We start from the raw sequence: 22304 nt of genomic DNA, 5'->3' as shown, positions 1-22304 counted from the left end.
TGTTTCTTCGGGGACCAGCAGGTTGTTTTCTCTACTGTGAGTTCTTTGATCTCGAAAGGGTGAGGGAGGTTGGTAGGGTGGAGTGTGTGATAAATCATCGTCATTAGGGGAATAGTCAGGTGGACATCGGTACTCACGCCATTCCATCCTTCTGACTAGTGACTATTTTGTGAATTTCTTTAATCAGCTGTCCGTCTTCCCGAAAGAATGCACTGTTGTAGTAGTTTTTTGAGGTCAAACTTTAGTTTTTGAACACTTTTGTCTACTTCGTCCGTTTTCGTTTCCGCTATAGAAATCTCCGTGAAAACTTCGTCTACTCTGTTTTTGATCCGTGTGGTAGCTGACAAGTTTTTCTCCCAGAGGTCTTTGACCTTTTGCATTTCCTTCTTGCCAACCTCTAGTAGTTTTTCGATTTGCTGGATGCTAGTATCGGAGCACTTAAGGCTGTTAACCTCAGATGTAAGTTTCTCCAACTCCTGCTTACGTCAATAACTTGGTTTTCGATAACAGTCTGGACCCATGCGAGAGAGGGGAGTTTCGAATCTAAGTCCCTATTCAGAGATTTCCTTGCTGGTTCTTCGGGTCTAGACATCACATTCATCATTCTTGCTCTCCTTTCTGTAAACAGATCCTTCTGTGGAGCAACCATTCCTCGTTAGTTCCTCGTTGAGGATGGGTTCAGGAAGATGAGCAAACACAAGTAATAAGTGTCTCGGGAGCGACCGTGTGGTTCTCCATAAGAATAACTGTCCTTTCGGTGTCTTCGGGAGTTGCAGGGCCAACGTTGAGATCATCTTTGTTAACATCCAGATGAAGTGACGCAGAGGGCGACCTGATGATTGGATTACTATCCAACAAACTAGATCTGCCTTGCTCAGTTAAGTAAGAGGTCTGCGCTTCGGTCAGTTTGATATCAGGGACCGCTGGTTGAGGTGATAATAATGTCAGGGATATCCGGTCGTCTTGTTAAAGGTCATTTGTAGTCCATTATCTTTTTTCTAAGTTAAAGTCAGGTCTGAAGGGATCATCTACATTAGATCCTTGAAGTTGCTGATGTGTAATAATGTCAGGTATCTCCGTCGTCTTGTTAAGGGTCATTTGTAGTCCAGTATCTATTTCTAAGTTATAAAGTCAGGTCTGAAAGGGTCATCTACACTAAATCCACCATCTGTAGAAGATTGAGAGGGAGCCGTTTCTGACAGAGATGAGACTGAGGTCTGGTCACTTACACATTTTCCTCGATCGCAGTTGGAAGGAGATCCATGAAAAAAAGAAGAAGTTGTTCGTTTTGAATATCACTCTTTCCTCTAGGTATGGATGCCATGTACTCAAGAGTGGAATTTCCTGAGAGAACACACAGAGGATCCTGAGTGGCATGGGCACCAAATGGGTTACTTTAGTTCCCCGTTTCAGTTTGAGTGATCTTGGGGCCCAAGGGGAAAGACTGGGCAACTGTGGGTTTCGCCCCATGTATTCAGCTAGTGTTTCGTAGGGGATAAGATCGTTATAACTTGGGAGTCGGCCTGAATACTATGTTGGTGATAGTTGTATTAATTTCAAATATTGAGCTCGCTGATTTCTCGATTTTCTTGGTGAGGTAGCTGATCTGATTTCTAAGGTTACTCTCCGGGGTCGAGTCATCTGGATGACCCTCAGACTCTACGCAATCATCTCGATCTCCAGATTTATCTCTTGACGGCTACTCGTTTGGTTAGGGTAATTCGATATATCAACATTCAGCTCACTAAGCAGCCGTTCAGCGGCGTCGAAGTCAATAAAATCCTCGATGTAGTGTAAAGTACATTTCTTTTTCCTTTGATCCAGGATGTATACCCGTTCTCCGTGATGGCCTTTGGTTTATTTGGACTGTTTCTTTTCCTCTTGTCTTGACTCGACTACACTCACTAACTTCCTTCGTCATCTGACACTCCTCTCACCTGCACTCATCACATTTACACTCCAGATGGCCACTGCTGCTCTGGCTCGGAGTAACTCTCATTCTGCGCGAGATCTCTCTCCGGATTCAGTACGGACTTAAGGTTTTTGGTAAGCGAGATGGTTGACTGCTTGAAAAGAGTTTTCCGTGGGGTGTGCTTTCTTAGGAGTGCTGTTTGAGTTCTGTGATCTGGAGTTAATCGGAGAGATCTTATTTTAGACATAAAAAAATTGAAGTTGCTGATGAGGATTGGCCACCCAAACAAACCCCCACTCAACCCCAAGGTGGTCTAGGTAGATATACTTTTTTTCTCGTATAATAAGCGTCCCCCCAGTTGAATGTAGGTATCAAAGGTTTCAAATGAAATTTAGAGAATTCAATGTGCCGACGATAGAGCAAAACGGACCATCATAAAAACAAATGTCAAAAAAACCTGATACTTTGTCAAAGTGTTTTTTTACACTTAAAATTGGTCTTAAATTTTGCTCAAATTTTGATTCCAATGTTTCTCCCCTAATTTTAATTATGGCATACTGGTATGTGTGAGAGTTGGTGAGGTGATAGAATATTCGAGAATGGGCGTTTCTATTGCTTCTTAGTGATACGCGGAAAGTCGGCTCTGCCGCATTGGGTCGGACGGGTCTCGGAAAAAGCGAGCGCAGGCACGCGAGCGCGACGAACGTGGCCACAAGCGAGGAGATACCTAGTAACCCTGGCACTGACTACTACCACTAAATATTCGGAGCGATCAATAAAATGGTAATCGAAAAAATCTTCAACACAAATCTTGCAAAGTCCACTCATCAAATAAAATAGGGCGTTGGGGCACTATTACATTCCTATCAGTATCATGTTTACATATTTAGAGACACTCAAGAATTCAAAAGCAATCAACATAAACATGGCCATGAGCCCAAGTCTATTTTTAGGTTCTGGGGTGGTGCCTCTGCAGTTCACTCTTCGAAATATAACAAGTACTTTTAAACAATACGTCTTATTCAATTAGTGAGTTGAATCGGTATATATTATGAGTAAGTTCCAAGACACGGAAGTACGTCTGGCGTGTAAGGTAAAATGACTAAAGTTAATTTAAAATGAGGAGCGAAGATGTGCAGTTTACTAGGGTGGTTGAGTGTGTAGGTATCATTACAAATGATGTTATACATAATCGGGTCCCTGATCGTTGTACGATATATAGGCGAGTAGAACCACAAACCCGGTCATTTTAAGCCAAAAAAAGAATCAAATCCAGTCCCAATTCCAGTTCAAAATATGTACAGGAATTGTGTTAGGGTTAGGCGGAGGGGCAGGAACAGTTCCTGCACCACTATAATGGCCACGCTAAGCGATTAAAAGCAAAACACGTCACGGTGTCAGTGGTAAATCGAGGAGCTTTAAAAGTGCTGTAAACAGAAAGCAATTGAGTAATAAAGTGATGTCAAAAACGCGAATTAATAGGTAATAATTATTTTTGTCTTTTGAGTCTTGAGTCTTGTCACACATTTAAGGTTATACGGGGTTCCTGCTTTAATGCTGAGGTAATGGATATATTTTTTACTGGGGGTCCTTGTAGTCGCAAGATAAGCTGGTAAATATCTGAGCGGCTACTGCGAGGCTAACGCCCAAATTTGTCTGTTTCATTGAGGCTAAGTAGCGAGTGTCTCAAACGTTCGCGTACCTAAAACCCCCCCTCCCCACCCCCCCTCTAGTCCCCCCCCTTCCTGGCAGTTCAAACTTGCAGTTAATTATTTGATGTTAATTAGATATTAATTGGTTTTCTTGAAATTTATTTCACATAAGATATGCAAAATCACTGGTAAAATATCAATTCAACCTTAAATGCCACCTTCTCTACTAGGGTCTGTGGAAGGTATCACATACGAGACCGCATACAAATAAAAGTTATCTTGCGAAAAGACTTCGACCTCAAAGAACAGTTTCCTCGGGGGAAATCTCCTGGTTGGCTATCTCAAGCGATGTTGATGGTAACAATTATTTTTGGGCTAGATAGCGCCAGCTATTGTGAAGCAACACCTCATGTCAAAAAGTTTTAGCTTGTATTTTTATTTTAAGGTTTTGCGGAAAGTCGCGTTAAGTTGATGCCGTGTGTTGTAAAATGGTACGTATCACATGCACTTCATATCCTTATAATTCGTCTCGCTTTAAATATTAGTTTGTTGTTATGGATATACAAGGAACTAACATGGAATACAAATTTAATATCTTGAGCTACATTTAGTAACTGTTATGATAATTACAATTTCTGTAGATGGTGAATTTATTATATTAATATATCTATAAACTTAAAAGTGAAAAAATAAAAGATTTTGACAACATATATTTTTGTTTTCAGTCAGCTTGATAATGCTGTAATGCTTGTATTGAGCCATGGCCACTTTGCACTAGATGTTGCGCGAAAAGAAACATAAGCGCTGGTTCAGTGATTTTCAGTGTTCATGTATTGGCCAGAGAGTCAGACGAATTTCTTGCGGTTGTTAATTCACGTAGTGGCAAAATATAGCAAAACGACATCTTCGTTGAGGTGGGCTTTGACTTTCGTTAGTGATTAATTCAATGATTTAAAGGTTGTTGAATGTTGTATTTTGAGGTAGTTTGCTCAAGGGTTGACAGTGTGTGAACAGTATAAGATGTCGCTGATGGTTTGATTGGATTTGATTATGTGTGAATGGATCTGTGTCCCCTTTTATAGGACTTTTCGCCTCGATGCAATGCGTTTGATCACAATGGTTAAAGGAAGTGATCTTCATCTCAATTATACTGACATATAACTTAATGCACCGGAGATATTAGCTAATCACGAGGAGTTTGTTTATTTCGGCCAAGTTCAATTCGAGTCGATGTGCACGTATCTGCTGTCTTGTGTTATTAGCATCGGTCTGATATTTAAGGAACTAGGAGGTGCACGATAAAATTAAACTTGCTCGGATTGTATAAAGTTTTTGTACCTGTGTTTTCTAGAGACTGTGAGTGTGGAATTTTCATCAATACAAATTTGTCATACTTCTTGGGGAAAGATCTGATGAATTGCGATAAGTGCACCTTCCATATTTGATGGTGCGCGGCTTTTGGAGACAAATAGTAGCGTAAAAGTCGCGTAATTTGACCATAATTCGTCCAATTTTGGACACATTTTTTGTACGATTTTTCTGGTTTTTCTTCAGTCTCCTTAAATGAGTTTCATTCTGAAATTAGCGCGACCTTCACCATTAGATTTTACACTGTCCGAAAAATTTGGTGGATATCGGAGTTGATACTGTGATCAAAATGGGGCAAAATACGCTGCTTTTAGCTGTAACATAATGGTTTGATTTGGATATGCTTTAAATTTTTCGGACACTTTCCCTTTTTAAGTCTATGAGTAAGCTTACTAATTTTTGTTGCAATTGGAGGTCGGGAAGGATACTCAATATTTATTTGTTTGAAGAAAATTGTGCTGGCCGAAATTAGCGCTAAAAAAACCATCCTACAGTCGGCACGCGCGGCTCACTGTCGATGGCGCATCCCTAATGACACTGTCTATGGGTATACTCTTGGTAATACTCTTTTTTAAAATTTTTGATTTTAGGTCACGATAGAATTCTAATTTCCGTGAGAGTGTTGATACAGGTAGGGGGTTTGCCCCAATAAAAATAAACTTGCTCGGATTTTTAAAATTTTTGTACCCTTGTTTTCTAGAGGGCTGTGAGATTTTCACGGTTCCCAAATTTTTCATACCTTTTTGGAAGATCAGTGAGTTTTGCCTAGGTGCCATATTTGATGTGTGCGCGGCTTTTGGAGCAAAATTAGCTGTAAAAGTCGCGTAATTTGACCAAATTTGACCAAATTCGTGATTTTTGTGTCTATTATTGGATATATCTTCAGTTCCTTGAATGAGATCATTCTGAAAATTGGCGACGACCTTTCCAATAGGGCTTTCACAACTGTCCGAAAAATTTGTGGATATCAGAGAGTTGATATAGTGAGCAAAATGGGGACAAATACGCTGCTTTTAGCTGTCACAATAATGTCTGATGGTTGGATATGCTTTAAACTTTCGGACACTTTCCTCTTGAATGCTAGTGAGTAAGCTTACAATTTTTTGTTGCAATCAGAGGTCGGAAAGGATACTTAATATCTATTTGTTTGCTTTGAAGAAAATTGTGCTGGCCCGAAATTAGCGCTAAAAAACCATCCTACAGTCGGCACGCGCGGCCCCACTGTCGATGGCGCCACTCCCTAATACAGGGACCCCAATATTCTCTAAAGCTACATTTCAAAGTTTTAGTAATGACGTTGTGGTGTGAATATTTTACCCCAGATGGGTTGTGTTGATTGCGGGGAATTCGTTTCTTGAAACCGTTGTGAATAAGAAAGTCCTCTTTTGGTGGTTTAGCGATACTCGGGTTTCTTTCGAAAATTAACTTGGAGTGATTGTTTTTTGTGTGCGGTAGGCTGTGACATGATGGGTTTAGAGAAACATGGGTCTAGCGGGGAGGACGGGCCCCAAACCCTGTACCAGTCCCAATTTCATGTTCATCTGTTAATGAGGAGTAACACACTCAATTGGGTTATTGGATACAATTAACAATTCGCATTAGAAAAAATCACCTAATTAGGGTTAACATATGTAATTATACACAAAATCAGGTGCGCCATTTTTAGGTTGGGTATAAGTACCATTCTTCGTGATCAGTGTGTAACTGTCCATAATGTAAAAGTTGTTATCTCACTCTTGTTTACGCTAATATAATGCATTAAATAGGGGTGCAATAACTGGGAGGGAGATAACTATTTTTATCTCCTGGTACTTGACGGTTGTTACTCGTCTAAATTTCTTCGAAGTAGCGCGCGCCGCTTTCTTCTCGATGGCAAGTGTTACGAAGTAGCGCGCGCCCGGGGCCGATTTATTAACAATGGTCAACCCTGGTACTACATTTAGGGTGTGATTAACGGTAAATAGGGGGGGGAGATAACTATTGTTATCTCCCTGGTCTTTCCTTAGTCGCTGAGATGTTGCTAATTATTTTAAAAACAGGGGGAAATGCCTTAACTTATGTTCTGATAAATATTTTTGCTTCAAATTTTAAGAATGTCAAAAACAAGTAGTCAAACATTTGTGGCAAATTTTGTGTGAGTGTGAGCTTCACTGAGCTTTTTGACCAATTTTAAATAATTTTGCAACATCTCAGCGACCTGTAACAATTTTTAAAAGATAGGATGTGTCCTCTAAAAAGTTTGGATTGGATGTTATATGTATTTAATATATCGGTCGTTAATTTCCTATGTAAATGCTGCATTCGTAGCTTCATTTCGTATCATCAGAGAATGCATTTACTCACTGCTTTAATTGATAACATGAGGTAAAAACCTCGGGATTAAAAAACTCGTTTTATCCAACGAGTTTGAGAGTTGGGACTATTTTCACAACTCAAAGTTGTGAAAATAATGTTATCACATTATAATAATATATGCGTGATGAAAACTGCTTATTATGTATACTACAAAATTTGGACCCCGGCCAAGTGGTGTCAAAAACGCGAATTGAATAGGTAATAATTATTTTAGTCTCTTGAGTCTTGCACCAATTCAACACTATATATAACAAATAATTTGAGCTGAAAACGAAGTTGTTACTTTGAAACGTCGTTTATCCTTTCGTGCAGTATCATTTGTCGCAAGAAATCAGGAATAATCAGAAATTATTTGGAACTCCCAAAAAAGGTCTATATAAAACCTGAGGTAATTATTAAATGGAATTTTTTCTTCCAGGGACTTGGAGCAAGAACGTGGTAATATCTGAGCGGCTACAGCGCAGGAACAGCCAAATACGACAGTTTCTGAAGGCTCAGAGCGAATGTCTCATACGATCCGGTCAGTTCAAACTTGCAGTTAATTTTGATGATAAATTAGAAAAATTAATCGATTATTTTGAAATTTAATACACAAAAGATATGCAAAAATCATGGTAAAAATATCAATTCACCTTAAATGCCACCTTCCCTACTAGACTGTGGAGGTATCACATACGAGACGCATCCAAAAAGTTCACTCTCCCGGAAAGGAATCGACTCAAGAACAGTTTCTGGGGGTGAAATCTCCGGTGGCTATCTCAAGCGTTGTGAAGGTAATCATTTATTTTTGGCGCTAGATAGCGCCAGCTATTGATGGTAACCCCCAGTAAAAAAGAGTTTGCAGTTGTATATTTTTTTACGGTTTATGCGGAAAGTCGCGTTAAGTTGATGCCGTGGTGTCAGTAAAATGGTACGGATCCACCCATTATCCATATTTCGTCTCGCTTTAATTTACATAGTAAGATGTTAATGAGGAGTAAAACACATAAATTTTGGGTTATTGGATACAATTAACAATTAGTATTAGCAAAATCACCACTAATTAGGGTTTACATATGAAATTTATACAAAAAAATTTTTTTATGTTTCAATTATAAAAGTGCAAACTCTCTTATCAGTCGAGAAGCGGGTTGAAGACGTTAGCGGCGTTGTAAGACAATGTTCAACACCAGCTGTTTCCTGCGACGCTTACTGCGTTCTTTTATCAGCGGGGCTCAACAAATTGTTGTTTATTATAGTCAGTTATGGAAAAAATCAGGTAATTACCTGCATCATGTAGGGGGGTGAACTTTTTTTGGGGGCTCTCAAAGGTCTTTAAAACGAAAAAACTTCGGAGCCCTAAAATTCAGATGGAAAATCCCCAATTTTGGCCACCCCCATTTTTGGTACCAATGTCCAGGCAAAATTTGAGAGAAATATTTTATAATGTCATTCCTAACATGTTAGGGGTCTAAATCTATTTTTTTTTTGCACGACCAGTCGATTGGCAAGGTTCTTAAAGCTCTAAATCACTTATTTTTTGCAAAAAATCTGAAAGAAATAGTTGTTAACGTGCCAATTTTTTCAGTCGCAATTAATAAAATTGTTCAAAATTCGATTTCCTGAAATGTTTGGTGTGTAGTATGACTCTGTGTCTCTGAGGCCCAAAAGCCATTGTGATTTGCGGCTCATGATCGATAAGGCCCACTGTCACTCAGGACGTGAGGTTCGGGGGCACATCGCCTGAGCTACAAATAGATTAGAAGTTTTACTCCACGTTCAATAGTCAATACGGGTTTTAAAGATGTCAATAACCGTTGAAAAGATATTCCAGTCCAAGTAATTATCAAATATTTATCGGCCACTGCCCAGTCCTGACATCTTTACTTTATGGGTTTGTGACCCCTATTGCCTATGTCAGGTGCTGAAGGATTGTATCAAAACCATAAATAGCATATTAAGCCCTTGCCCTATCGATAGCCATAAACCGATCTTGAAAATTGCAACGTGAAATTTGCTTTAAAAAGAAAAAACGAATTACCAAATTGGTAATTGTATTGGTGTACCCAAAAATTACCGTTTTTTTGCCCAATTTCTCTACAAAATAAGCATGTTAGAGCATTATTGATTCATAAGTCTTAGATAAATGTGCCCCATTGCGAATATTTGTCAATATCGGCCTGTCGTACAAAAAACATGGGTTTAGATACCAAACATTTCAGGAAATCGATTTTGAACAATTTTATTAATCGGGGACTGAAAAATTTGGCGCGTTAAAATTATAATTTTCTTTAGTTTTTGCAAAAAAAATGTGTTTTAGAACCTTAAGAACCTTGCCATCGATTCGTCGTGCAAAAAAACATTAGTTTTTGACCCCTAACATGTTAGGAATGACATTATATATATTTCTCTCAAATTGTGCCTGGACATTTTGGTACTAAAAATGGGCTTGGCCAATGTGAAATGGGCGATTTTCCCAGTCTGAATTTTAGGGCTCCGAAGTTTTTTCGGTTTTTAAGACCTTTTTGTCATACGTTGTATGACCCGCCGCGCACGAATGTGCGCGGCTCCCCTATAGTGAAACGACCGTGGGGGTCGCAACGTGATACAAAGACCTTTGAGAGCTCGCAAATCAGGCCCTCTACTATCATTTCAGGTAATTGCCCTAACTGACGGACTAGAACACAATCTACTGAAAAAGCATGCTTGGAAACGTTTTGACTTGATTATTCTAGCAATTTCTTAGATATTCAGTCAGATATTTAAGTAAAAATGTTAAAAAAATACTTTCTTTCTCTTTTATTTGTTGTCCTGTTCTCAATAAAGTTGTATTATTTAGCAAACAAAGTTTTTGTATTCCAACAAACATCTTCTCTGATATAAACTATAATGTGTGTCTTTATAAGTACTTCAGAGTGCATCATAAAATAAAATAATAAGCAGTTACTTTCATGTTAAAATTTGTGATAAAATTATTTTCACAACTTTGAGTTGTGAAAAATAATTTTATCCAACGAGTTTGACGAGTTGGTAAATGTTATTCTCTGTGATCTACGAAATGATGCTGCGAATGCAGCATTTACATCGGAAATTAACGACGTTTAATATTACTACATATAACACTCCAGAGTCAAACTTTCTAAAGGACACATCCTTATCTCTTAAAATTGTTACAGGTCGCTGAGATGTTGCTATTATTTTAATTGGTCAAATAAGCTCAGTGAAGTCACACTCACACAAAAACTTGCCACAAATGTTTGACTACTTGTTATTGACATTCTGTAAAATTTTTGAAAGCAAAAATATTTTTCAGAACATAAGTTATGGCAATTTTGTTTTTAAAATAATTAGCAACATTCAGCGCAAAGGATGGACCAGGGGGGATAACAATGTTATCTCCCTCCCAGTTATTGCACCCCTATTTAATGCATTATATTAGCGTAAAAAAAGGTGAGATAACAACTTTTCATTATGGACAGTTACACACTGTCATGAGAGAATGATATTTATTCCCGTCCCCGAGATTTTAACAAGCAGTGTCACTGGGGAAAAAAAAATGTTCCGTAAACTTTGTCGCCGAGTTGTTTCCCTTCCTATCGGGAAGGGCAAAAAAGTAGGAATTAAATATTTGTTTTCAGATATGCTTAGCCTAGGGTAGGAGGTCACCAAATGTTGCAATATTGTCAACATTTATAACGACTTCTTCAAAATATCGATGTTGTAAGGCCACGGCACACTGCACTTTTCCCAAATATTAATGCGTCGAAAGTTAGAAATTTATTCGGGTTCTTAATGTTGAATTTTGGATTTTGGTTGCCCCCAGCCATGCCTGAGACTTTCCTCACAATGTGGTCTCTTTAGTTTAAAGTAAGATTTTTCTCGAAAAGGAAATGTAATGACTAATGTGGTTTCAGCCGAGTCCCCACGTTACCCTTATAGCCGAACGTGCTGTAAGTTGTGCTTGGGTTTGAGTGCGTTTAAAACGAGGAACCAAAGTCACCATGCGGGACCATTTGGGAAACCCTCTCATCAGAAACCATTCGAGAAAAATTTCGCTCGCCCAAATTTAAAGAGAATTCTTGTGAAAAGGCCCTTTGGGTGTGAAATTTGATTTATCGGTGTATTTTTGGACGCTGATTCCGAATCACCTCCATGACGTAGGGTAAAATGCTTCCTGGAAAGTTATGGGCAAAAAAAGTTTTTGGTCACGTGACAGGTTAGTAAAAACTGAATTCGATTGTTTAGGGCTCGCGGGTTAGGGTTGTGGTACTGGTAAGGGTTATGGATAGCTTCGGGGTTATGGTTAGGGTTGGGATTAGGTTTATCATTAGGGTTCGTTCACATATTACGTAATCAGCCGAGGGGGAGGGGGTTTACAAATGTTACGGTTGATTACGGGGGGGGGGGGTTTCGGTCGGGGGGGGGGGGGTTTCGGAAATCAACGATCGTTGTTTTACGTAATCAACATTTTTTTTTTTACCCTCTAGAATAATAAAAATTGAGAATTTTTTAAATTTTAAAATTTCACTCAATTTCACTCTGATAGTGATAAATTTAGAAATTGATCGAATATCCGGCTATAAAAATAAGTGGGTTTAGAAGGTGCTTGGCCGGTAACAATGATTTGGCTCATCATGATAGCATGATAAAGAGTAGCATGAAACGTAGAGAAAGGTGTTTTCTAGGAAAAAAGTCGAGGGGGGTGTCAGGCCTAAATTACTTTAATATTGCTGTCAGGGGGGGGGTGGGTCTTGATTACGGTTGATTAGGGGAAAGGGGGGGGGGGGGGGGGGGGGGGGGGGGGGGGGGGGGTAAAAATTGCTAAAATATTGATTACGTAATATGTGAACGACCCTTATGTTAAAAATGTTTTGTACGGCTCCCAAAAACCATAAAAACCAAAGTCACGTGAATTTTTTGGGCGAGCAAAATTAGTAAGATAAGAGCCCTTCCCTATTTCACATGTGATTTCAATCCAATGCAACTGTTTGACCATTGAGTATTAATACGTCAATGAAAATTGGTGCTATAATAACCAGAAAATGACGTTATGATAACCAAAAAAACTTTTAGAAAATGGGTTCTATTTTTGAGGATTTTTAATGGAGGACAAAGTTCAAAGTTGAGCGATGAGATTTAAGAAGGGCGTGAATCGAACTTGGAACCGAAGTTAAAAGAAATTATTTGACTTAGAGTGGTAGCACTCAAAAAACCCCACGTTTCTGTTAGTGTTGATTGCACTATCTGATATCAGATTTATTATAAATGTTGGCTGATCTTATTGGCCGATCTTTTAAAATGAACTGCCCCACGGGGAGTCGGGCAACGTTTCACTTATTTACCCGCGGTCAGTATGCAGTATTTCGATTTCGAAGAAATTTAGGGCATTACCACTATTAATTATAATCATTATATCATTGGGTCATTGGTAGTTTCGTATCTGATATTATGATATTACTTTCTCTTTTGAAAGTGGATGCATTGTTTAACATGCGAACGGCTTTCCCCCCGTTTATGACTTTGATTATTCTTCGGCAAACAGTACTTTTAGTAGGCTCTATAACACTAAAATTAAAATTTAAAAAAAAGCATGTCATAGTAAAAAAAAATTCAAAATTCGATCCTGAAAATTGCATAGATTTTCGCATTCGGATTTCAGTTCTTAAAAGAAATTGAACAAGCAAGGAGTTAAATATTTTCAAAAAAATATGCACTTTCGCACATGACACGCTTCCCTTTAATCCCATTCTGCATTCGTTAGTTTAAACGCTGAGTATTACTAAATGTTATAGTTTTAAGTTTCTAATTTTGGTTATAAATATATGCAGCCAGCACGACGGCTTTCATTTTCCCCTTATTTTCTAAAACCGGTCTCTAATCTAATTATTACTCGGGGCTAGTATCCAGTATTTAATGGTGCGGGTTATGGACATTTACCTTCTTTTAGCGATTAAAAATAGCCTGCATCGAGGTTGCAGTTTTCTTAACGACAGAAACTTACTTCCCGCACGAACTCAACGCAGAGCAGAGACATATCGGCGGTAAGTTTTTTATCGGCGGGGTAAATTGCCTATTGCCATTGGTAGCCTACGATCTCCACTCACTCGGAGTTGGGCCTGTTTATAAACTTTTGTGCCTTCTCATAAATCATTGGAAGAGCATAGGAATAGCGGACGATCACAACAGAAATGAATCATTTCTCTTACTTGTAACTAGAATTATTATAGAAAAAGATGTTTGCACGTGCAAATGCAAATGCGCTAATTGCATGTGCAAAATAACCTTTTTGTCAATAACAAGGCGTATTGCGATGAGCCATCGGCCAAGCTATTATAATATTAGTAAATTATTAAGAAATATATTTATAATTATGCATTTTAAAATGGCTATAGTGGAATAGAACTATTCGAAATTTGTGCATGTGTTAGAAACTAGTAGTGATTTGTGGAGTTAAAAATGCTTTATTATTGTAAATAAAGGTATTGCTTACTGGGGTATATTGGATTACGTGACTATCAAGTCATTTGCGGGGGTGGAATGAACAAATTATTTAAAGTTATATATTTAAGTAAACCTTATAACCCCAGGTTTACTAGAAGGGTCCAGAATAGCTTCCAAAGATATCTCAACTACAAAGATCTAGCTGAACATTATGACAATTGCTGCTCCGATCTAGAGGAACTGTTAACAGAGGGCTCCAGGTTCGCTGAGACCATACTAGACACCCGTCCGCTGCTGCTCAGGTGTTCAACTTGCAGTGACCCCGCCAGAGAGGGTGGGACTGGTGGTCCATGCGGGTCAGACCCTTCAAACTTAGAGCGCTGGAACGGGCTATGTGCGGGGCTGGCACTAGGCCAGTTTTTCAGCTGAACAATGTAGAGGTTCATGTCTAGCTTTATTTAAGTACAAAATACATCTTACAAGTCGCTTTTTGATCTACAACTGTAACTGAAGTAGTTTTGGGTCGTTTGGATACCCATTTTTTGGGATTGGCTTTTTTAATCTATTTAATTTTGGACATGTGTTTGATTTTTGGCAATAATTGCTCAGTTGTTGGTAAATATAATGGGGCGTGTTGCTTGTCCTCACTGTACTGTACTTGTTGAGACAACAACGGAGATTAATTTTGTGTCCAATTGTGTTCAGCTGTGTTAAAATTTGATTCATTCTATTCTATTCTATTCTAAGTTCTAAACTACCCTTTAAAATATAATGAGAATGTTGATTCATCAATTTATCAGCAAACAAACAAAATAAATGCGTTCGAAAACAGTATACAACATTACATAATAGATACTCAAAGTTTAAACCCTTTAAAAAAAAAGTAAATGGAGTTGAAAATAAAACATACCACGTCCAAGAAATATTCGATTATTGCACCAAGGGACCGTTCACATATTACGCCCAGGGAGAAAAGCTTGCGCTAGTGTAATTTCTGGTCAGTAGCTACGTGTCAAGACTAAAACGGGGGAGCATGGGGGTCTGAAAGTTCAAAATCTGGCTTACAGTTATGTGAATTAGGGAACGATCCCTAATAATATTAGAATTTCGATAGTGAAATCTCAAGGTGTTACAAATCCCGGGAAATCGTATAACTTGTCTTCCCAATACTGGATTTTCCGTTGTGGGGCGTTAACAGGGAGTCAGGAAGACTTTTGCAGGAACTTAGTGGGGTTTTAATGATACTGAAATAAAGGAAATATCAAATGCTGTTTATCATAATTCATTTTTGTTCTTATTTGCCAGGGCACCGGCAACAGTGCTGTAAATTTAAAAAAACGATAACAGCCTAAAGAAAATAGACACAATTTGCTCAACAAAATAATTAGTATGAATACATCTAAGGTGGAAATAAAATAAGAGAAGTAACGGTACCTTGGGGTTGCCCCAGGAGTTGTTTTGGATACAGAGGTTAATGTAAGATGGGTAGCGTAGCCCGACCAGCATTGTTACAGACGTTAATGGAGAGTATACCAAACGAGGAGACAGGGAACAGCGTTCTAGCAGTCTGAGAATGGGAATAGTTAGGATTACTAAAGTTACGTGGAACAGTGTACTAGCAGTCTGAGAATGAGAAATAGTTAGGATTACAAAATTTTACGTGGAACAGTGTCCCTTTGCAGTCTGAGAATGAGAATAGTTAGGATTACTAAAGTTACAGGAATATGAAGCGCACCCCGGCTGTTATGTACACTAATACGTAGGTGAAACTTTATAATTTGACCCATTAGGGCCTGTCTTGAAATTATATGATCCGGAAATTGGACAGATCTTATTGGGAATTTGAGCAAACCCTATAATCTCATTCATAATGTTTGTGCAATTTTTGACAATAATATACGAGTAACATTCAAGGAAAGTGTGGAAGTGATTTGTGGATTGTAGTTTCGGAGCGCGCAAAATTGGGAAAGAATAGTCGCGACTAGCGGGGCCTTCGTTACGCCACTGGTACCCTGATGTTAACTTGCAGAATACTACAAGGTACCCTGAATGAACTTTAAAGTACTGCAAGGTACCCTGATTTTAAAATTGAAGAATACACAAGGTACTGGTACCTAAAGTTTACCTGAAGAGTACTGCAGGTACCCTGTTATTAACTTGAAGAATACTACAAGAAAAAGGGTTTATAGTATCCTAAATGAACTAAATTGTATCTTCTTCAATTAAATTGCTCCAATTTCCAAATGCTATCGCCTTTCAGACTTGCTCTCGGATCCCATAGTATTTTATTATCCTATCGGGTCCGATAGAAAATCCTTTCGCCACTCTGAATTATTTAATCCTATCTCCGCTAGGATTAGCTCTCGGAATCCGTAGGATTTGAATTTCCTAATCGTGTCCGAGAGCAATACTATCGCCACTCGGAATTGTTTAATTCTATCTCCGCTAGGATTAGCTCTCGGATCCCGTAAGATTGAAATTTCCTATCGGGTCCGAGAGCAAATTCCTATCGCCACTCGGAATTGTTTAATCCTATCTCCGCAGGAACTAGCTCTCGGATCCGTAGGATTTGAATTTCCTATCGTGTCCGAGGGCAAATCTTATCGCCACTCGGAATTGTTTAATCCTACTGCGCTAGGATTTGCTCTCGGATCCTGTAGGATTTGAATTTCCTATCGGGTCCGAGAGCAAATCCTATCGCCACTCGGAAATTGTTTAATTCTATCTCTGCTTGGATTAGCTCTCGGATCCCGTAAGATTTATAATTTCCTATCGTGTCCGAGAGCCAATCCTATCGCCACTCGGAATTGTTTAATCCTATCTCCGCTAGGATTAGCTCTAGGATCCCGTAGGATTTGAATTTCCTATCGTGTCCGAGGGCAAATCTTATCGCCACTCGGAATTGTTTAATCCTACTGCGCCTAGATTTAGCTCTCGGATCCCGTAAGATTTAATTTTCCTATCGGGGGTCCGAGAGCAAATCCTATCGCCACTCGGAATTGTTTAATCCTATCTCCGCTAGGATTAGCTCTCGGATCCTTCGTAGGATTCTCGAATTTCCTATCGTGTCCGAGGGCAAATCTTATCGCCACTCGGAATTGTTTAATCCTACTGCGCTAGGTTTGCTCTCGGATCCTGTAGGATTTGAATTTTCCTATTCGGTCCGAGAGCAAATCCTATCGCCACTCGGAATTGTTTAATTCTATCTCTGCTAGGATTAGCTCTCGGATCGTAAGATTAAATTTCCTATCGTGTCCGAGAGCAAATCCTATCGCCACTCGGAATTGTTTAATCCTATCTCGCTAGGATTAGCTCTAGGATCCCATAGGATTTGAATTTCCTATCGGGTCCGAGAGCAAATCAGAGCTAAACAGCCGTAAGCTAGTCACATCAATTTAATTAAGTCCGAAAATGCGTGCGCTCCAGACTTACGATGATCTTAAGTCTTTGCGCGTTACGTAAAGTTAGTGATTCCGGAGGTATCTTGAGACAATTGGGGCAACTTTATGAAAATAATGTCAGGCACTTTACAAGAAGGTACATCGCAGCATTGGCTTTTCAAATCCTACGGACGTCTGCACTCTAACTCTCTACTTTAAGTAGTTTGCTAATTTACACGATAATATAAATGTTTAACAATTTTCTGTGGGATAGAAAGTTTGGTGTTACCGACTACTGCATACCCGCGATGACCTAACGGAAAGGACGATCTTGAAAGAATTTGAAGTTACTATCATCTGACAAATTTGATAAAGGTGGCAGAACTCAGCATCCTACAATATCAAAGACTCAGAAAGGCACTCATTCAGTTAATCGCGTTTGGTACCTTAACCGACTCTCACTCGCTTGCCTTGGGGCTTGTCACAAGTGTTGGAGAGTCGGACACGCCCAAAGGACTGCTTGTTCTGATTCTAGTCAAAGCAACATTCATTACCCGAAGTACGTCTCCTCTCTGTACTCCAGGATGGAAAAGGACAATCTACGAAAAGAATACTTAAAAACCAAAATGATTCTCTCATCGTTATCAAACTGGAATTCTGTCTTACGAGACCCCAGTCACTCTGGATACAGCCCAACATTCCTCATGTATGAATTACCTTGAGCGTCTGACGACGACATAATATCTACGTCAATCTAGTGGCTCTTCTCGGAAGTGTCGAAGATGACGAACAAATCGATTATAACGATTGCAATTGGTCGTGCAAAGGGTGAAACACGTACCCCGGCAAAAGCCTACGTTTTCATTACTTCCGAACGGGAGAAGGAAAAAAAAAGGTTTCCTCACCTCGAGTGAAGAACTCGTTGTTTAGGAAAGGCACATACCGCTGCGCTGCGTATGCGGTGGATAGCAAAGCTACCTCCATCGGTGATGGACTTTCTGAATTGTCGAAGAACTGAAGGCGTTTATGAAGAACCGATTGGAACGTATTAGACAATCGGAACCATCTTGAACCGAGTTCGAAGATCTTTTCTGTGGGACTAATTCTAGCTTTATCCCGCTTATAAGCATGCACCCAACAGTATGGCGAAGAGATGAAGTTCGCAACTAGCAAGCCTAGAAAAAATAGACAAGATCGAGGACTACCAAGACTATTCCTGTCTATAATTCCAGAATTGGATTAGACTCTCACGTCGGAGACCAGAAACAAAGCAGACTCATGAATGAAGGGCGGCCGTGTAGTAGGACGAGGACTCCAAAACGAAGATGGATCAAGAAAACAGCTGATCAAACACTAGCATTTCATCTACTATATCATTTTTAATTGAGTTTGTATTATACCATTGTACTATCACAAAACGTTAAAAAAAGCAAAAAAAAACAGGATGTATATCTCAAAAAACACAAAAAAAGAGGATATTTCCCAAAAAACCAAAAAAATGTTTTCTATACTTCCTTATCACTTTCCGAGATAAGACCCGAATTTGTAGTTTTATTTGTCTAAAATTGAATACAACCACTTACAGTGTACAACAATTTTCCATATTGAATAATCTAATATCTGCGTGATTAGAAATTTGTTGCTCTGGTAAAAATTGATCCGATACAATAACAAATGCGGATTTGAAATTTGAAGTTTCACTGTACAGACTAGTTTCTCAATGGCTTGACCGTACATCTTTTTCGGCTGATATTCGCGAACATAAAGCACCTTAACGCGAAGGTTAAACTTACTCAAGAGGTTTGTTTTGGAGCTGCCAGAGGAGGAGCAGGGATATTATGAGGGGGAGCACAGGACCTCTCTATGTTGTTCCTCGTCACATCCAGATCAACATCGCCATTATTATGTGATGAGCCTGGAGAGAGAAACGAACTGTAAATTCGAGACGCACTTATCTCGTTGATACAATTTATCTCGTTGATTAAATCTGATGACACAAAAGCAAATCAACAGAGAAGTTTATTATTTATATTGAACAGAAAAAAGTAAAGAAAATAAAACGAACCAAGCTGATGTTAGCCTCGAAACTAAGTTGGATATACTTCCAGCTGAATTCAATACCGCGTGCTCCGACCCAAAGAGGAAGGAGCCTCATGCTGATCAGCTCAGCCATGGCCCATCCTGGTGACAAGAACAATGTAGATATTATGTCAAGCAAAGGGGCAATCTTTTGGTTCCATAAGTGGGGTATGAATACTAATGCAAACGAAGGCTCTACGTTAAATCTTATAATGTTTTAATATCTTTTAGTTAACAAAAGTTCAAGAACGTACGACTCCAGCGACCTAATATTTTGAGATCACCTCTCCCAATCTGTTGAGATATAATGACGAAGAGTCCGATAAGATCAAACAGCTCCACTGCTCCCTTCATGAGTTCACCGTGAAGGTCAATCTTCCCCACTGGTACTTCGTAGGTGGGGAAGAAGGTAGCCAGGATTATCATCTGCATACAGAAAAATGAGTACAAACTTCATATTTACATATGTATGTGTTTTTTAATATAATAAAATACACAGGCTCCCCTGCAGATATTTTTAAAACTAAGTAGCTCTACCAAGCACATATATTTAAGAAAGATATCCGATATTAACCCAAGAGGTGAGCAGAGCTAGATTAGCAGGATATTCTCACCTTGCATAGCTGTGTCAAACAGTTACACCTCGCGCTTTCACACATGCCAGAACGAACTGTACTCTGATCTGAAATACAAAATTTATTTGTATAAAATCAAGGAATTTATTGCAACACTGAAGATAGTAAATTGTGAGTAGAATTCAAGCTAAACTAAATATGATAATTGAATAATCTTAATTTTCGATTAAATAATTAGCAACAGATGAAGTAATCTAAGTAAATTGTTAACAGATTGAGTATAATCTAATTTATACTCACAGTTTAGAGTTCTTGTACACTATGAGGTAGGGGAAATATGCCAGAGCAAAGCAGTTACCAAATGGAACAGGGTCATTGCTAATCCCTAACAGAAGGTTAAAGATTAAAACAATGTTCTCAAGAAATTAGATATATAGCATTTCTTTTGGCGAGTAATTAAGCAAAGTGATCCAATTATTTTTAATACTTTCAACACTACTATATAACAAATAATTTGAGCCTGATGAAAGTGTAGCACACTGAAAGCTCGCGTTTCCTCCTAAACAGTAGCTTCACTTGTCTTACCTAGTCTCTACTACCGGATATTATCCCTAAAATCATTATCTGATTCAATTATGTATGAAAATAGTATGAACAAGAAGGTTTACATAGAAAAGGTTGATGGTTCAATTGTCAAGTAAAATTTGGAGTTGATTTAAAATTGTGAAGTGAATATTTGCTAACGAATTACATCATGTTTGGAGCTCCCAAAACCTTGGAAGTGATTCTATTGGATAGAAGTAATGAAAGGACAGAAATCAGAGTTGTGAATTCTGCTGTTCGGAAATGGTTCTCTTACTTTAATATACTGGAAATCTTAGTTGGACATAGGATGGAAGTGGTAAGGAAAATCTGTGCAGGGATCTAAATATAGACAATATCTGATCCACAGGTTGTCACTCTCATGACAGAATGAGCTAATATGAGGACAATTGATAACTCCTCAATCTCATCGATCTGTAAGATAATTATTAAATTATTATAGCTAATAATTTAATTAATTATTAACAGGCCCCTTAACGTGGCAATAACATACGCTTTATAAATTATATAAACAAATTCGAGTCTACTTTTCCGATTTGCTAATTGTCTATTTAGATCTGTTTCGGTCCTTCGTGGGAGTTCCCAGATCTGCTGGTTGAGAATGCTCAACGTTTTAACATCATGATGCTTGACTGCTTATTGATCCGGGCAGGCACCGGGGGCAGACATCCCAACACCAGTGCCGTTGGGACATAGTGTTGGTCTGATTCAGGATGTGTTAGATCCCAGAGAAGTAGCCATCCCCTCTACTGCTTCAGCTCAGCGGCAGCATGAGTCCTGTAGATCTGTAAGATTGGGATGGAACTCCCCCTACGGCTCTTATTGCTGCCAACAAAAGGAATACAAATTGCTAACAAAAAGCACTCAGTACTCTCCCTTCATGACATACAGAATGCAAGGTCTAGTAGATTGTCTTCTTAAGTTATCTGCTCAAGTCCCATGCAAGTGGATGTGATAGTCTGGATAGTTGTTTGTCGTATTAATAGAAATTTTCACTTATCTGCACAACACAACTGCCTTTAGCACACATGTAAAGTGTCTCCCTTTCGTTATCCCTCTCACAGAACTTTTCGCTACAGTAGGAGCAGCAGAAAATGTTAAATGAATAGAATTGTAAGTGTTTGTGCTCAAATGGACATTGGTATCAATTTTGATAATCCTACGTAATGTCACAATCGTTTTTATGCACCTTAAATATTTCTTCTCTTTGATTTTTAACGTCTGATCGTACAAATGGCTACGTGGCCGATTAGTTAGAGCTTCCAGCTCTGTACTGAAGTTCTAGGGTTGAATCCCAGTGGTACCTAGTCTAGGGAGATAGCTAAGGATTCGTTTCATCTGTGCAAAGTTTCACATTACAGTAATGTCTCAGAGAATTACCGGAAAACTGTAGTTGATGTTAACACGGATTGGTGCCCCACGAAAAACCTCACCGGTTTGAACGGGAGGTGCATGGGTGTTTCTACCTATGCAAAGGAAGGGACTAGCCATCTCTACAACAAGGAAAGGCTCTAATAGCCTCTACTAACCTTAAAACCGCAGCATAACAGCTTTTCCCACAGGCAAATAACACCTTCCGCAGGAAACTAACACGCTCACAGGATCCCACATGACGTGTAACCCAGGATTTGGTTTTGAATCGGACACTGAAAACAACGATAGAGGAGCGGTCTACACGCTCACAAGCTACCATGTCTCGTGTAACCCCAGGATTTAGCACGCTCACAGACTACCACGTCTCGTGTAACCCTAGGACTCTAACACTTAACAGATTCTCACACACTCACAGGCTCCCACGTCTCGTGAACCCCAGGATTTGGTTTTGAATCGGACACTGAAAACAACGATAGAGGAGCGGTCTACACGCTCACAAGCTACCATGTCTCGTGTAACCCCAGGATTTAGCACGCTCACAGACTACCACGTCTCGTGTAACCCTAGGACTCTAACACTTAACAGA

At 39.1% G+C, this 22304-nt stretch overlaps 1 protein-coding gene across 1 annotated transcript; it reads right to left on the bottom strand.

Moving 5' to 3' along the window:
* Nucleotides 1–678: 678 nt before the first annotated feature.
* LOC134820228 (BOS complex subunit TMEM147-like) lies at nt 679–20117 on the bottom strand. Its single transcript, XM_063830449.1, is given in 9 exon segments — nt 679–832; nt 1230–1344; nt 17993–18101; nt 19153–19268; nt 19433–19592; nt 19781–19823; nt 19825–19848; nt 20042–20102; nt 20105–20117. Coding segments are annotated over 9 exon segments (795 nt in total).
* Between the last annotated feature and the right edge of the window lie 2187 nt (nt 20118–22304).

Source organism: Bolinopsis microptera, chromosome 8 (assembly GCF_026151205.1).
Source record: "Bolinopsis microptera isolate Bmic1 chromosome 8, MBARI_Bmic_1.0, whole genome shotgun sequence".
In the NCBI taxonomy this organism is placed as follows: domain Eukaryota; kingdom Metazoa; phylum Ctenophora; class Tentaculata; order Lobata; family Bolinopsidae; genus Bolinopsis; species Bolinopsis microptera.
Note: the sequence above shows the minus strand (reverse complement) of the source record. Positions and strands in the feature narration are given on the sequence as shown.